The sequence below is a fragment of the Marmota monax genome, unplaced genomic scaffold (assembly GCF_021218885.2).
Source record: "Marmota monax isolate L192 unplaced genomic scaffold, Marmota_monax_Labrador192_F-V1.1 WCK01_AAM20220418_F8-fsc00452, whole genome shotgun sequence".
Classification (NCBI taxonomy): domain Eukaryota; kingdom Metazoa; phylum Chordata; class Mammalia; order Rodentia; family Sciuridae; genus Marmota; species Marmota monax.
Genome location: NW_026694883.1, coordinates 426,532 through 443,309, shown reverse-complemented (window position 1 = coordinate 443,309; position 16,778 = coordinate 426,532). Strand labels below are relative to the sequence as shown.

The window sequence follows — 16,778 nt, the reverse complement described above, 5'->3', positions numbered from 1 at the left end:
GATCTCCTTTCTGTAGTCGAGAAAGACTCCTGTGCGGTTCTTTTGTCATTACACAGTGCAGCATGATGTTGACAAAAATGGAAGCAAAAGAGTCTGAGACTGATGTTCATAAGAGACAGTCAAGATTGTCTCTTAATAGATAAAGTAAACTATGTTCAGTAAAGTAAACTAAGAGTTCAGAGTCCTGGCCATGGTCTCCTAAAGTCAAAAATAAGGTTACTGAAGGAACCTGTGTGATAGCTAGAGGTCTGAATCAGTGAATGTGCTTGCCAAGTGAAGAACTTATTTAAGATGACCTCTGAGAACTCTGAGGGAAAGAGTACTTTAAAAGAATGTTTTAACCATCGGGAATAAACACGAATTCAGCAAATTTTTCAGAGTTTCTGAATGAGATATTAAGAATGAGTTTAACTCTGTATCACCATGTAATGATGCAAAGTAATAATCTGCCTTTCCTGGCTCACCAACCTATCTCAGACAGGTTCATGACTCCAGTTGTACTGGTCTTCTTTCAGTTCCACCAACAGCCCAAGTTCATTTCAACTTTGGACACTTTGCTTCATTGTTCCCCTCTATCCTTTGCTTGGCTGGTTCCTTTTCCTCCATTAGTTTCCACCGGAAATGCCTTCTCCTCAGAGAGAAACTTTGGACCAAATACACAAATCAAGTCTTCATGGAGTCCAAATTCAAACCCCACTTGTTATTTTCACAATGATACTTTATTAGCATCCTATATAACATGTCAAATCATTTGTTATTTGTTTATTATAATAAAGACCATATCTCTTTTTTTCGTTCACCTGTATATCAACATCATCTAAAACAGTACCCGGTACACAGAAGACACACAGTAAGAACTGGTTAAATAAATTAATGAATTCTAAATGCCATAAAACTAATTTAAAATTGTTGAATGACCCTAAGAAACTATAAGTATGTTTTAAGAAACACATGATTCTAGATTAAAAAATGTTTGAAGACAATAAATAAATCTCAAATACTGTCTTAATAAATACTGTTATATTACTCCTTGAAGATCATTATTATATAGCCACCATTTTTTTTAAGAAATAAAATTTAAGATTTTTAAAAAGTGCTAATCTATTGTCAATAAGTCTATTTCTGGTTGGATGTGGAAACATACCTGATTAGTCACTAATAACTAAATATCAAAAATAATAAACAGTCACTTTGTGGTTTTTCTATGACACAAAAGAATGACATCCATACAGCTCAAAAACAAAGAAAAATCAGCTTTCCTCATGTCAATAACAAACATGAAAATAAATGATTCTCCAAGAATGTCATTTAAAAAAATATACTCCATTCTGGGAGAAAAATAAAGATGAATAAACAGGAATAACAAAGGAATCTATCTATAACCTGAAATCATGATGAAAAGTTGATTGGAAAAATACTAGAAATAGAAATGTTAGGGAAAGTAAGTAAGTGAATTCAGTGTATTCTCCTCAAAGAGTCAGTCTGGATAGTTTGTCATTTACTGCTCAGATCAGAAAAGATTATACAAAATAGCCTTGCTGGAAAGAAACATTCTCTTAACAATGTCACCTCACTGGTAGTAGGTTTGAATACTTGCTACTTTTCAATTCTGATATGATATTTTACCAAAGTTATTAGACAATGACAAAAATGTTGCATGTATTAGCAGGGTTATTTTGGGGATGACACGAGTAAAAATTCAGTTACGTATAAAATCTGAAACTTAAACTTCAGACATTTTATAGCTTAAAAAAGAAAAATTTAATACAACTCCAAACACAAGCAAGATTAGAAACTGGTCAAGTATGGGAACATTGCACATTATGTTTCTATAATGTGTTTCTATGTATAGGAATGACTATGAAATTGTCATTTCTAGTAATTTTCTTCTATAAACAGCAACAGTCACTGCTAGAATGGATGCTTGAAAACTTAGCAGAAATATTTTTTTTCTAAATATTCTAATCTTCAAAACAAATGGTGGTTGTCAAATTCTTACTGCATAATCTAAAATGGTAATCCATGTACTGTATTTCACTTGTAATAAGTCTTTGTAGTAAGGTTAACACTTCAACACACAATACAAATAAAGAGAGCTCCAAAAAATGAAAATTACTTTGCTTCTGTTTCTGTATTAGAATTTTATTTGCTAAAGGGTAAAAACAGATTTGCAAAATTCACAGTTAACTTAAAACAATAGTTTTAAACCTTTATTCCTAGCCCTTACTGCCTTCAGGAAGGAGAGAACATCTGGTTATTTAAGGAACACAATATGTTCACATTTTCTATGACTTTTGTTTCTAATTGGGCTTTAAAATTTTTTTTTTTGAATTTGAACAACTAGCTAGAACAATGTTTTTTAATCACTTCATATTTTTTCAGACTGTCCTCCTTCTATCCCTCTAACTTCATTTAGTCGATTGTTTCTGGAAATCTGCTCAGTACTTCTAATATGATAAAGAAAAGAAAGTGAAAATTAGAATTGTGGCCTGAAGAACTAAGTATAGAATCTGTATTTATGTTGTGCAGGGTAGAGAATGGTACAAATAGACATTTGACATCCAGTGTTGTCATAAAGTACATATTTCAAATAGTTCTTGGACCACTTTATATACAAAAAGTTTCACTTACTATAGCTACAAATAAATGTTTATCACAAATACTTTATATGAGAAATAGATAAGCAAGATACCACTAGTTGTAAAACAACAAAGCTACTATAGTTCTTGTGTAGAAAGATGGCCTAGGATCTGAGTTCAATTGCTGACTCTGTGACTTAATAAGTCTCCTGAGCTTCACTCTGATTATCAGTTTAACTATGAAAGGAGAAGACAAAATTAGACTGTCTAGGCTCTTTATACTTCTGAAATTGTGATAACCCAAGTGAGGTATATTAATTAAGTGAGGTATATCATTGCTATATCTTCTTTGTCCCACAATATCTGAAGGTGATAACAGATTTCCAGATAATTCTAACACAAAGGAAATTAAGGAACTATTGATACTCTTTTAAGTTAAAATTGTAGGGCTAATTCACCATCTTGATAAAAATGGAAGCTATGGCTTTTGTGGACTATGGATGTGGGTTCCAGAAATATGCCAGGGGTGAGTGAGGTCTACCTAGATTCAAGTCAGTGTGGTATACTAGAAAGGAGCACAGTATCTGAAGCAGAAATCAATTCTATTGTTATTTTCTTAATACCCAGCATATGTAGGATATGCAAAGCTAAGTGCTAAAAACCGAGCAGGTGTGTTAAGGAGAAATGATTGGTAGAACAAATATGAACAGAGATAAAACACAGGTGCTGTGCAAACTTGAAGGGAAGGAAATATCCTAAAGGAACCTGGAAATGATTTTATGGAAAAGGTAAGATGCATGATAGAAACCTCAGGAGGCAAAGAGTAAGAACAGGATCAGGATTTTTTAGAAGATATGGGTAGGGGTCTTAGTATTAACTTTCTCTTTTATTCTCCTTAGCATAAATGGCCTCTTTTATGACTATCATTAACCACAATTACAATGAAAATTGTACTTGTAGATTTCTATAGTATAGGCAAACTTTTTCTTTTTTTTTTAAACTTGCACTTTTGTAGCACTGGATTGGATTGTATTAGCTCATTTGAAGTCAGTTCTTTATAGAGAAAGAAGCTCTGGAAGAGTGGGTTATCCTAGACAACTTCACTCAACCTCCAAATATTACAAAAAAAGATGATAATGGCTCAGCAAGCATGAGTTTTCCAAAATAATGAGAATGGTCAGAAGCTGAGTCAAGGATTGACCTAGATCCCCAATTCTTAACTCAGGTGCCTTGCAGAACACTACAGTACTACAGACTTACATTAACACCTGTGTCAAGGACAGGAGTTCTCATTTGAAATTTCCTAATTTCAAAGAGTCTATACTTACTACACTACCATTTGACTATAACTACCACTTTGATGGGCTAGAAATCCTTTGAAGATATACAACTTTTTTACTTTTCCTGTAGATATCATCATTCCATGAACTTGTCCTCATGAGTCTTGTTATTATGACTCCCTCACCCTGTCCAATTTCTTATGTCTCAGAAATATCAGTTTAGGGCTTCATATTTTGCACCAATATTTTGACTACGTTTTTACTTTGGGGGAAATTCCTTTTTTTAAGATAATAATGCTATTATTTTTTCTCTCAAACTCTATTGAACCTATAGTTTTAATGTCTGTAGAATTTTATTCATTAAACTATTATAATATGGGCACTATTTATTGAGATAAAATTACTCCATAAAAATCACACTAATATGAAAGGGCACTTAGATTCTATTAGTCAACAGTGATGGACTGGGCATAAAGATTCTGAAATTATATGAGAGATTCCTAAGAAGATCAATCATATTTAGCTAGGAAAAAAATTGCCAAGACCCATAGGTTTTTGACAACATATTCATTTCTTCCTTTAGTTAAATCAAACAAATCACGTTAAGCAGGGAATTAAAACTGCTTTTAGCTTTTTTTTTTTCCTTCCACTCTAAGAATTTCTAATTCTGAACGGAAAGCATTGGACTTAAGTTTGTAGATCAAAATTCATACTGAACTGACCAGCAACCTCTTTTTTAAAGCTATTTCATTATCTTGTTGTTTTTTTTTGTAAACAAAAAGTACATACTCTCACAACTTACACATACATATGTACATAAAAACATAAGCAAAGAACTTTATATTTTCATAGTCATACTCTTAAGTTTTACCAGAAAAAAATATGCTTCCTTATGTTTCAGAGAAATGATAGATTTCTGATGCTTAGTGAAATTCTTGGTGTAATAGAAATGATATAAAAATTCATATTTCTAAAGAAAACGTACTAGCATAAAGAAAAAAAAAATTAAGTCCGTCAAAGAATACACTGAGGAAATATGCACAAGGAAAGGGCAGAAATCCTTTAGAATCAAAATTTATATTAAATTTGAAGGACCAGACAGAGCTTTGGCAGTGGAATCCACAGACAGACTGACTGACTCACAGACAGTTCAACAATTGCCAACATGAGTGGTGGGAGGGCTGCCAAAAAGCCAAAGGCTGGGACTACCATCCAGCACCTGGCATTCTCAGAATCGGATTTGAAGCTTTCTCTCTTATACTGCATCCAATATTTTTGTTTGGCTCCAAAGTAGTAAGGATTCACAGATTTTTTTAGATCATTTAATGTTCTTATTTTCAAGAAATATAACATTAGTTGTAAAAGAGCACACTTTTTCTCTGCAGTGTGAAGAAAATTTTGATGAACTGCTTTACGCTCAAATGGAGAAATTAGTGTTAAAGTCTATTTAAATCTTTATTGGATTACTCTTAGTCCACAGAGTAAAAAATACATACTCACAACATGAAATAATTCAGTGATTCATTTTATCATTAATTCTTACAGACCTTGTCCTTTTAACAGATCTACTTCTCTGACTTTTATATGGCCCCAGAGATACTATTTGAATAAAAGTCATCCCCTATGAGGGGCACCAAGGATAATGAAGTGTGGCTGCAAGGAGAGGTAGTTGCTCAACTATTTCCTTGAGTGATGAGGAGGCAGGAGGACCAAACAATTTTAGGAGATACAAGAGATGTGTGCGCTGATTCTAAATTGCATTGTCACTGAATTACTGGCTATTGAGGTATGTGAGTTTTGGCCTATGACTGTTTGACAAATTTGATTGCTAGGCAAATCATCTGTTATGGGAAATTTTTGATCAAACATGTTCAGAGAGGCCTATTTTTCACCCAACTTAAAATTGTGCATATCCTACTGTGAAAACTTACCTTTGGGTCTCTAAGAAACAGAGCCTTAAGAATCAGTGAGTGCACATCCCCGATGAGTGGATAATGCATCAGAAGGCCAAGACAGGTCTGGTAGTTACTAGAGATCACTAAAAAAAAAAAAAAAAAAGAAAAGAAAAAGAAGAATTCAAATACAATATTGGTTGAGATATTTTATATTATATTACTGAAAATATAAAACATAACAACTTAGAGCCAAAGAAAATAAACCAATAATTCAACTGATTTGATAAAAGGAAGGAGAAGATATCCTTATCAAATGGCCTTTGAAGCAACACACTGCATTGTTAGCAGCAATCTAATACACTAGTGCTTATCCTCAGGGGGTGCTGGGAGAAAAAAGCTTTAGATACAGTTATGTGTGTATGTTTGCAATATAAATTCTTAGAAACTTGCATACTTACTACCATTTACAGGACTGTGCTTGAATGAATTTTGCTTTTCTGCTTAGAAATTAGTAACAAGAACCTTATGAATGGGGAAGAACCAGTTAAAAATTCTCATAAAACAATATTTGCCTTGATAATTATGTTTGATAATTTATAAGTTATAGTTACTCTCTTATGTAAATATTATAAAATTTAAAATTAAAAAAGTAAATTCCCAATTCTTTGTTTTTCTGAAGGTAGAATGAAATTTATAGAGAATATCTATGAGCATTTCATTGGAGAAAAAAGTGACAAAATCTTCATAGATGAGTCTAATTGTGTTCTGCAGACTGTCATTTAATTTTTTTTCAAATCAACCTAATTATAGGTGCAATTATTAAGCACATCTTTTCAGGCAGGTCTATGTAAACTACTTTGCTTCTTTGTAATCTATCTGCCACTGCTGTCATAGTTGGGCCCATTAGCTATACTTGTTTGTGAGGCATATCGACTGCCGCCATATAGCATTGACTGTGAACAACTTTACAATTACTTCCTGTAGTTGTATCTGAATCTTTTTCATGAACTTGTCACTTGAAAAATATTCCATAGGGAAATAACTGATTCAATAGAAAAAATGCAAATAAAAAATAATTATTTCTAATCAGAAATATACTTGATTCTTAGTTTCCTTTTTTCTGCTGCTGTTGGAAAAGCCACTTCTTGCTATAGCTTCCTCTTCCTCTCCTGTCCCATGAGTGCTATGGGGAGAAGAGACAGAACTGGGCTAAATGAATAATTAGAACCTATGTAAGGAACCACTTTATCATCTTCATTTCTGTTGCTGATCTGACAGCTTATAATTTCATACATCTGTTTTCATTTGAACAGCACTCACTTATCTACCCTATCTATATCTGTTTAGACTCTTCTTATTTGTTCACTTTTCCATATTTACAGTTACTTGTCCTTTTTTTCTCAAAAATTAAATAAAGACAGAATGAGGACAGAATAGTATGTTTTCTTGTACAGTTCTCTTTGAGAACAAGTAAATAAACTTAGATAAATCAACACATCTTACAACTCAATAAGTTATTTTCTCAAATGCTAAAATGACAATATATATTAGTAGCTGGCCAACAAAGAATTCTAATTATTTTGCATGAGAGAAAAGAGAATTCTGTAAAAAGGGTTCTAAAAGCTCAGTGCTCAAAAGATGTGAGTCTGAATCCTAGGGCCCCATTGGAATCTTTCATTAAGTTGCCTAAAATGGTATAAGCAATGGGACTGACTTAAAGCACCCTGTTCAAAATCTGTTTGGCTACTTTCTGTGAGCTTAAATTTAGTATTCTGGAAAACAACTTCCTGATTTTTAAAAATTATCTACTTCATGCAATTCAATAATTATTTGTTGAGTACCAACTTCGTGACAAGCCCTATGCTAAGACAGGATGTGGAAATAAACAAAAAGAAGTCTTTGCTCTCAAAATAAAATTATAGAAGGGCAGAAATATAATATTAGCAGCTGTTACTAATACTTCTATTAAGATGACAATGAATTACTCAAGGCTTCTGCAAACAGGACCCAAACTAAGAACTTTACTCCTTTGCATTTAATTTTGATGACAACTTTATATAAAGGTACAGTTATTAATCCTTGTTTGACATATGAAAAAACTGATACTTGTAAAAGTTAAATCACTTAAAGGACACAGTGATTCCTTGTTGGAGAAGGATCTGAAATACAGAGGTCTAACTTCAGGGTTTATACTCTATATAATACAAAACTCTGTTTTGAAAGGACATTGCTTTGAAAATCATGTCAAAACAGATGCAAATGTAAACAGTGAAGTCTATATTATTACTCTTTTTTAGTAGTTTTAAATAACCTAGACCGTCAATATAAACCAATGTCGAGAATAGCCTGATATAGACAACATTTAATTGGGAGGGACCAGAATAATGATCCTATTTCACTGCAAGTTTAAGAACTTCTGAATTTATTAGAGGTTTCAAATTACATAAGGGAAGCAAAATAATGTGTTAATATTTTATTGGCAGAACAAATGAAGGAACTAATATTTGTCCTCCTTCTCTCCCTCCCTTCATTCCATCTTTCCATCCATCCAATAACTGCATGCAATGGACACTTTCAAAACATCAATTAAATGCTAGATATTCAAAGACTACGCTAGGCATTGGCACTAAGGAATAACAGCAAATAGTGAGTCCCCTGCCTTCAGATTAATACTATCTTCAATTTACTACTGAAAATCTGTATTTTAACAGTAATAGTATTATGGTTTGGATCTGGGATGTTCCCCAAAGGCTCATGTACTTGATGGCTTGGTGCCAAAACAGCAATGTACAGAGGTAGGAATTTGGGGAAGTACTTGGATCACGAGGACTCTGACCTCTCAGTGGATTCATCCATGGATGGCTGCATGTACGAATGGGAGGTGGTATTATTTGGAGAATGTTGGACACTGAGGGGTGTGACCTAGAAAGGCTGATCATGTCCCAGGCCACTTCCTGTCCTCTCTCTGCTTCCCAGCTTCCAGAGGCTGAACAGCTTTCCCCTGCTGCATCCTTCTGCCTTCATATTCTATTTCGCCTCAGGCCAGAGCTGACTGACCCTTGATTGAAACCTCTAAAACTGTGAATCAAAATAAACTTTTCATCCATTAAGTTAAGTTGTTTATGGTATTTGCAACACAGCAACAAAAAGTTGAATAACAAAGAACATCTCTAACTTGCAATTACATATGCTAACTATCAAATCCTTTTTTGAATAACTAAGCCCAATTTAGAGTAGGTAAAAGGATTATATGTTGGTTTACAAATAAAAAAAGCACAGATCTGACAGAATAAGAATTCAGTTTTTCTCTTTATAGTACATTTTTGTTGAACATGAAAAACTAGTCTGTAATAATATTCCTTATCCAATGTTTATTCTATCAGAGAAGGGTAGTTATATGGCAGGGGAAAAAAAAGTGAAAAGTTTAAAAAATCCTGAGTTTTAATGTCTTCCTACATTTAAAATAAGAAGTTTATGCTTTAAAACCAAAGTACTGAAGCATACTCTGAAGAGTTGATGCAGGGAAGGTAAAAACAAAGGTGAAGGCACCTGGGAAAATATACTGTATTTGGAATCAGAAGATCTATTAGAATGTTGGCCCCAGTTACTAGTTATTAAATGTGTTAGGCAAGCTGCTCATCTTCACTCAAACTTGATTTCCCCCCATTTATAAAACAGGGACTATGAAAGCTGTCAGTACTAACATGGAATCACTCTTGTCAAACTAATAATGAAGCTGGGAGACCATGAAAGAAGGGCCTTCTTGAGGGCATGCTGCAACAGGAATGCCATAAAGGACTTTCCTAACCAGAACTTTCCAGTTAAGTCACTTCTATTAAGATCCTCTTCAAGCAACAGTCAATACCACCAAAGAACAAGCAACAGTCAGTACCACCAAAGAACAAGTGTCACTACCTGGGACAAGTCCCTTGTAACTAATGAGCCTCATTTCAAAATGGCTTATAATGACTTCTCCTTTTGCCTTTAAAAGCTTCCCTTTGTCCTACCCCCTTGTCTGTACTTTCAGTCTACCATACCAGGCATATTCCAAATTGCAATCCCTTGCTATTCCTGAATAAACGCTTTTGTTTACTGAAAGTCTGTCTCTCTGCCATTCATTTTTGGTCAACAAGACAGAAATGCTTTCTCTATCTGCAGGGTTTCTCTAAGGGTGACCAAGATGCCAAACCGAGATTTCCCTACTCACCGAATTTTTCTTTGATGAATAGTGCTACTCCACATGGAAGCAGAGCTGACTTCTCTTTCTCCACTTTAAATGCCCCACAACTACTGTGATGTAGTTGGAGAGAGTTGGTTTATATAGTTTTCCCCAGTGAAAACAGAAAAAATAGTGCAATCAGTAAAACTAAACAGGGAATGTGATTGTTTTGAGAAAGTTTAAAGCAACATGAATCCATAACTTATCTATAACTCACAGCTAACTATACTTATAACATTTACAAATATATTTTCCAAATTATTTAATTTTATATGGAGATATATTTTCTCAAAGTAACAAAACAAACTGAGAACAACTACTACAAACCATGACACTAAATACATACTTCCTTTAATTTAGCTATCACTTACTAAGCAACTATATAGTATGTCTGGTGACTTGCCATTTATGTAACAAACATCTCACAAGTCCTACCAACCTCCTCGAAGAAAACCATTATCATCAACCCTCTATCACACATGAGGACATGGGAGTACAGAGTGGATAAACAACATGGCCAAGGCCATAGAGCTCTGAAAGGGTAGGAACAGGAATTAAATATAAGTCTGTGTAACCGAAAGCTTTGCCCTTCATTGCTCTATCTTATACTTTGCTGCATTCCTAGGAGAGTCACAAGAAGATCTGCACACATAAGTGAAGACACACACAATGCAGATGGCTTCTAAATACCAACTATGTTCTGAGCCACAGAGAAGTTCAAATAAACAGAAGAGGTCCTCAGGTGTAACCAATATTTAGAAATAAGCATAGATTCTTACATTTAGGTATAAATCGTCATACAGGATAATCAGATTAAAAATAATTAGCTCATGAAAAAAGAAACCTTTAGGCTTTCTCATAATTCATCATACTTCACTGAAAATAGTGCCAATGTATAAGTACTTTGTAAGGTATCTGGCATGCAAACACATTTAAAGAGTATTGTAGGATCTGGAAAGATATTTGTGAAGCTGGGCATGGTGGCGCAGTGGGAGGCCGAGGTACGAGAATCACAAATTTGAGGTCAGCCTCAGCAATGAAACCCTGTTTCAAAATAAAAAGAACTGAGAACATAGTTTAGTGGTAAAGCACCTCTGGGTTCAATTCTGTTTATTTAAAAAAAAAAGTTTGAGAGCTATTACACACGGGAAAAAATAATAAGCACCAGAATTAACACCAGAAATGTCTTCAACTATTTAAAGATCTTTACTATTTTGACTTTCCTAGTATAAAATGACAATATAAAAAATGGGATTTCAAATGGACTAGAAAACAAGGTGAAGGAAAACTGAAAATAAATCATTATTAAAAGCAAAAACTTTCATTCAGCTCAGTCTTGGAGCTAAGTATGAAACAGTCTTTTCTTCCACAAAAACTGATTTTATTCTAGCATTTAAGACCCTTGTAGGATTTTTATCCTTCTGGGTTTTCTCTCTTGGTTGCCTTTGTGACACCTGCCTCTTGTAGCATCACCAATCATTAAAACACTGAAACCCAAGACCCACGCTTAGTAAACACTTAGATAAGTATTGGGTAATTCTTTATTTTTCTGGTAGATTTAGTACAGAATAATATGGGATTTTAAAATTCATTTTCAGGAAAGAGGACAATTCATATTCAGAGTGGCACATTCTCCTGGTTCAAAAAAGACTTTAAAATTTTTTATTTTCACTGCTCAAGCTTAATATACTTTATACAGAAATATAGTTTAATCAGAGATCAAACAATAAGAAAACTACTCAAGAAATTACATCTTTAAATGTACAGTGTTGCTGATGCTGTATATTATACTTAAGGCTGAAGCAAGGAAGGATCAAGTGCAGAATTTCCAATGACTAGGAACTGAGCACAGGAAAATGAATGCTGTATTAGTTAGGTTTTTTGTTTGTTTGTTTTTGTTTTTTTGGTTTTTTGGTCACTGTGACCAAAAGACCTGGAAAGAGCATAGTAGAAGAAAAAGTTAATTTGGTGCAAGGTTTCAGAGGTTCAATCCATGGTCAGCTGACTCTCTGGCTCTAGACCTAAGGCGAGACATTACACAAAGGAGTAGAGGCATTGTAGAGGAAAGCAGTTAGGACACAACAACAATGAAGCAGAGGTTGGGCCTAGAGGGAGGGAGACAGCTTGTAGAGAGCTTGTGTGCATACACTACGCTCACCAGGGAAAATATATATACCTCTAAGGCACACCTCCAGTGCCCTACCTGCTCCAGCCATACCCTATCTACCTATAGTTACCAACCATTTAATCCATGTCAGTGGATCAATCCACAGATTAGATTAAATCTCTTATAACCTAATCATTTTACCTCTGAAAATTCTTGCATTGTCTTACACATAAGCTTTTGGGGGACATCTAACATCTAAACCATAATAAACACTGTACTAGGAAAATCAGAATGACTGCATGTAGCTCCAAGAGTGTCACTGGGAGCAGCTATGAACAGGCTTCAGTTTTCTCTATCTTCTCTATCTCCTTACCCATTGAGAAAATAAAATGAGATGATATAGTGTAAAAGCAAAATCTTTAAACACAAATTATTAACACTAAGGTAATAATTATAGGGATATAGTCAGAATCAAAGCCCCAAGTTCTATTATTTCCATATTTGTAAAATGTCACGGAAATGAAACCTGAAAAACTTTGGTGACTTTTAAGATTTAGAAAAGGGATAGTAAACCTGATTCATAGATTTGCCTTTCTTAATTCTTCATCCAAGAAAAGAAAACCACATCTCAGGTATTAGTTAAATCTGAATACAGACATAAATGGTTATATTTTATGTCACTGTGCCCACTGGGTTCTAATGCCTTACTTAGAAATTTCAATTGTCAATAGAAATGGTTCAAGTTCTGAAGGAATTTAAAAATTATTGACAATATCCTCCTATTGTTAGATTTGTGTACTCACTCATTCAATAAGTATGCACTGATCACCTGTTTTGTTCCAAATACTGAGTTCTAATGACATGAAAAGAATTAAGACACAGTTTCCGCTTTTCTTTTTTTCATATTCCAGCAGAAGAGAAGCACAGCACTAACTACAACAGAATACTGGGCTGATAATAGTGGCACATCCTCAAGCTATGCCAGCTCCTAAATTGGAAGACTCTGCGGTTGGTGGGAGTGTCAGCCAACAACGTGGGGAGGCAAATGGAGACAAGATACTGAGTGGCTGCAATAGCAGGGGTGGTGAGGAGAAACAGGGATGTGAAGAGAGAAAGTAAGTGAAGATCTTACTTCTATGTAGGGAACTCCAAGACGTCCTGCAGTAGATAATGAATGAAGACACTGTGGTATATCCAAACAGAGTATTATTCAACACTAAAAATAAATAAGCTATCAAGCCATGAGAAGAAGACATGAAGGAAACTTAAATGCACATTACTAAATGAAAAAGGCATTCTGAAAAGGATACACACTATTATCTTAACTATATGACATTCTGGAAAAGGGAAATCTATGGAGTTAGTAAAAAGGAGAGAGACTAATCGGTAGCACACACAGAAATTTTAGGGCAGTGAAATTATTCTGCGTACTATAATGGTGAATACATTTCATTAGACATTTGTCCAGATCCACAGAGATATAATACTGCTATGTTCTCAATGTAATTTGAGTGTCACCCAAAGTTCCATATATAAAGGCTTGGTACCTGGTATGAATGCAGTAGAGGAACTGTTGACCTTGAGGAGGTAGGGTCTTGGTGGTAGATCTTTAGGTCAGTTTGTGTGTGTTGGAGTGTGTGTTCTCAAAAAGGCTTGTGGGACCTAGCCCATCTTTTCTTTTATTCCTGGCTCATGATGTGATATTTGCTCTTATGTGCTCCTGCCATGATGTCCAGTCATATTGGGCTGACATCACTATAGGACTAAACCCATGGGGCTGCCTGATCTTCCACTTGAACCTCCAGAACTATGTGCCAAAATAAACTACAATTTATTTCACAAGTAGTGTGTGGTATTTTGTTACATCAATGATTGACACAAACACAAGAGTGAATGCTAATGTAAACTACAGACTTGCAGGTTCCGGGATGATAATGATAATGATGATAATGATATGCAGGTTCAAGGACTTTAACAAATGTGTCATTCTGGTATAGGATGTTTACAGTGGAAGAGGCTGTGGTATGTGATGGGAGAGAATACATGGGAGCTATTCTTTCTGCTCCATTTTGTCATGAACCTAAAACTTCTCTTTCAACATAAAAGCTATTTAAAAAAAAAAACAAAAAAAAAAAACCGGAAACAGAAAACCAAGACAATGAACTAGTAGTAGAGTATTATCCTTTGTAAAGGAAATTTTAAAAGATTATTAAACTAAAATACAAAGTAATGTAAATGGCATTTGTAACTTAAAGGGTATATCAATATCCTTATCTGATGTGGTCATAAAACCAACAGACAATATTTTACATTAGAGAAAAGAGAGCTGGCAGTCAGTAAGTGCTTAAACCCTCCTTTAAAAATAAGACCACCAATTTGGGCTTTGGTAAAACTTGGTGACACATTACCATGTGGTTTAAGAGAGTCTTTATTTTTAGTTACTGAGGTTGGCTTTTCTAGAAATGACAAATTCAACTTGCAGTTTAAATAAACTATATTCTGACATCAGTATAATGTCAAACATGCTCTTAATTATAAAATAGATAATAGAAATTCTGGGGTAGGGCAGACAGAAACACTGGCCTATAGGCTAGTGGCTGAAGAGGTTACAGATATCCAAAATGAAATCAAAAGGAACAACACATAAATCAGGAAGAGGACACAAGTGCCACAACATGCCAGGGCAGGAAACAACTAAAGACCCCTACAGAAAACAGAGAAACAGAGGGAGCTACAGCACAGTAACATGTAGTAACATGTTTATGCTGGCTGAAAAATCAGGACAGGGAGAGAAGCCTGAAGGCACCCAACACAGACATGAAAAGGAAGGGGAAACACAAGTACTTGATATGAAATCACATTGTACCCTGTAGATATGTACAATTATTATGTACTAATTAAATAGAAAAAATAAAATTTAATTGACAAAGTGAAACAAAGTAAGAAGTGGATAGAAATGCCAAGAAGGAAACTTTTCCAGCCACAAAATGTTTAGAGAGAAAATTTAAAAAGACAATAAACATTTGAGAGGTGCTTTGTGATTAAGAAAATTGACAGTTAAATGGATTATAGCATTTTAGCTATTAATACAGTTTATAAGACAAAGGTGTATTATATTACAAATTAGAAAATGTTTTATTTTGATACTAGTCAAACATCAATTAAAAATTTAAATTGGGCTGGAGTTGTAGCTCAGCGGAAGTGTGCTTGCCTAGCATGTATGAGGTACTGGTTTTGATTCTCAGCACCGCATATGAATAAATAAAATAAAGGTCTATCAACAACTAAAAAATATTTTAAAAAATGATTTCAACTGAAATAAAAAATTGTCGGTAGTTAATTTAAAAGTTAAACAATTGTTTTCAAAATGTCATGTCAAAAGAACATTTAAAAAAATCATTATTTATTTGAGTTGTTATTCCATAAATTAGAATGGGCACCTGTCCTCTCACAAATCCACTCCCCAGTCTCCACAGTGCCTTTGGCCTGATGCTACTTCAAGATTAGCTGGGCAGAGAAAGAGCTTCAGATGCTCTGAGGGACATGGAAGAATGACAATAAGTGCTTCTGGTACTAAGGAAGCTTGCAATCTGCTTAGAAGATAGGACCAACAACCACAATAACTAAGAAACCATGTGGAATAGAGTGAAATTGAGTGCTACATTAACTGAAACCTTGCAGGACCACAAAAGTGAGAGATCAATGAGGGCTAGAACCATGGGGAAAGGTTTTGGAAAAATGTTCTTTACCTTAGGGCTGATTTGGGTAGATGAAGAGAGGAGAGGGAAGGAAAGAATCACAGGAATGACTTACGGTCTGGACCAACTGGTTGAAAAATCCTGTGATGAGAGTGTAGACATTCATAAACTTTTACAGGATAACAGCTCAGGATTATGTCATGATTACTGACATATCTTTATTCTTGATTTTTATTTTTGTATATAACTTTAATCCACAGAATTCAGCTAAGTACTGACTGAAAACAGGGTGTTTTTAAAAAAACACATTATTTCTCATCATTCTGGAGGATAAAAGTCTGGAATCAAGAAACTGACAGGACTATCCACCCTCAGAAACTTATAGGGGAAAACCCTTCCCTGCCTCTTCTGGCTTCTGTTATAGCAGGGTTGGTTCTTTCACAGGGAGCTGAGGGATAATCCATGCCATACCTTTCTCCTGGCTTCTGTAACAACTGAACATCCTTGCCATTCCTTGGCTTGCGGATATATCATTCCAATCTCTGCCTCTGTCTTCATGAGTTGTTCTTCTCCCTGTTTTCACATGTTCCTCCTTTGCATGCCTGTATCCAAACTTCCTCCTTCTTATAAGGACACCAGTTATATTAGATTAAGAGGCCTGCTCTACCTCCAGTAGGACTTCATCTTGACTAATTACATCTCCAATAATCTGCTGGGAATTAGATTATATTCTGAAGTACTAAGAGTTACGAGTTAGGACTCCAATGTATCATTTGGGGGATACAATTCAACCCATAAAAGGTCTAATTATTTGTGCATGTAAAATTAGAACTTTAGCTTAACTGTATTTCATTTTATTGGTGATATATATTCACTTGAAAAACTGATGAAACTATAGCCCCTTGAACCAGAGAAATGTACATCATTTTGTACAACATCAGAATGATGACAGATTTTTGAAGCCCACCCATTGAATCCCTAGGAGGTATGGGGCTGAAGC

At 34.6% G+C, this 16,778-nt stretch overlaps 1 protein-coding gene across 1 annotated transcript in view; it reads right to left on the bottom strand.

Moving 5' to 3' along the window:
* LOC124080732 (TBC1 domain family member 5) overlaps nucleotides 1–16,778 on the bottom strand; it is a gene marked incomplete at its 3' end in the record, with an annotated part of 424,799 nt that overhangs the window by 57,925 nt on the left and 350,096 nt on the right. Inside the window, 1 exon segment of the mRNA XM_046426732.2 lies at nucleotides 5,791–5,897. Within this exon segment, the coding sequence (XP_046282688.2) occupies nucleotides 5,791–5,897 (107 nt within the window).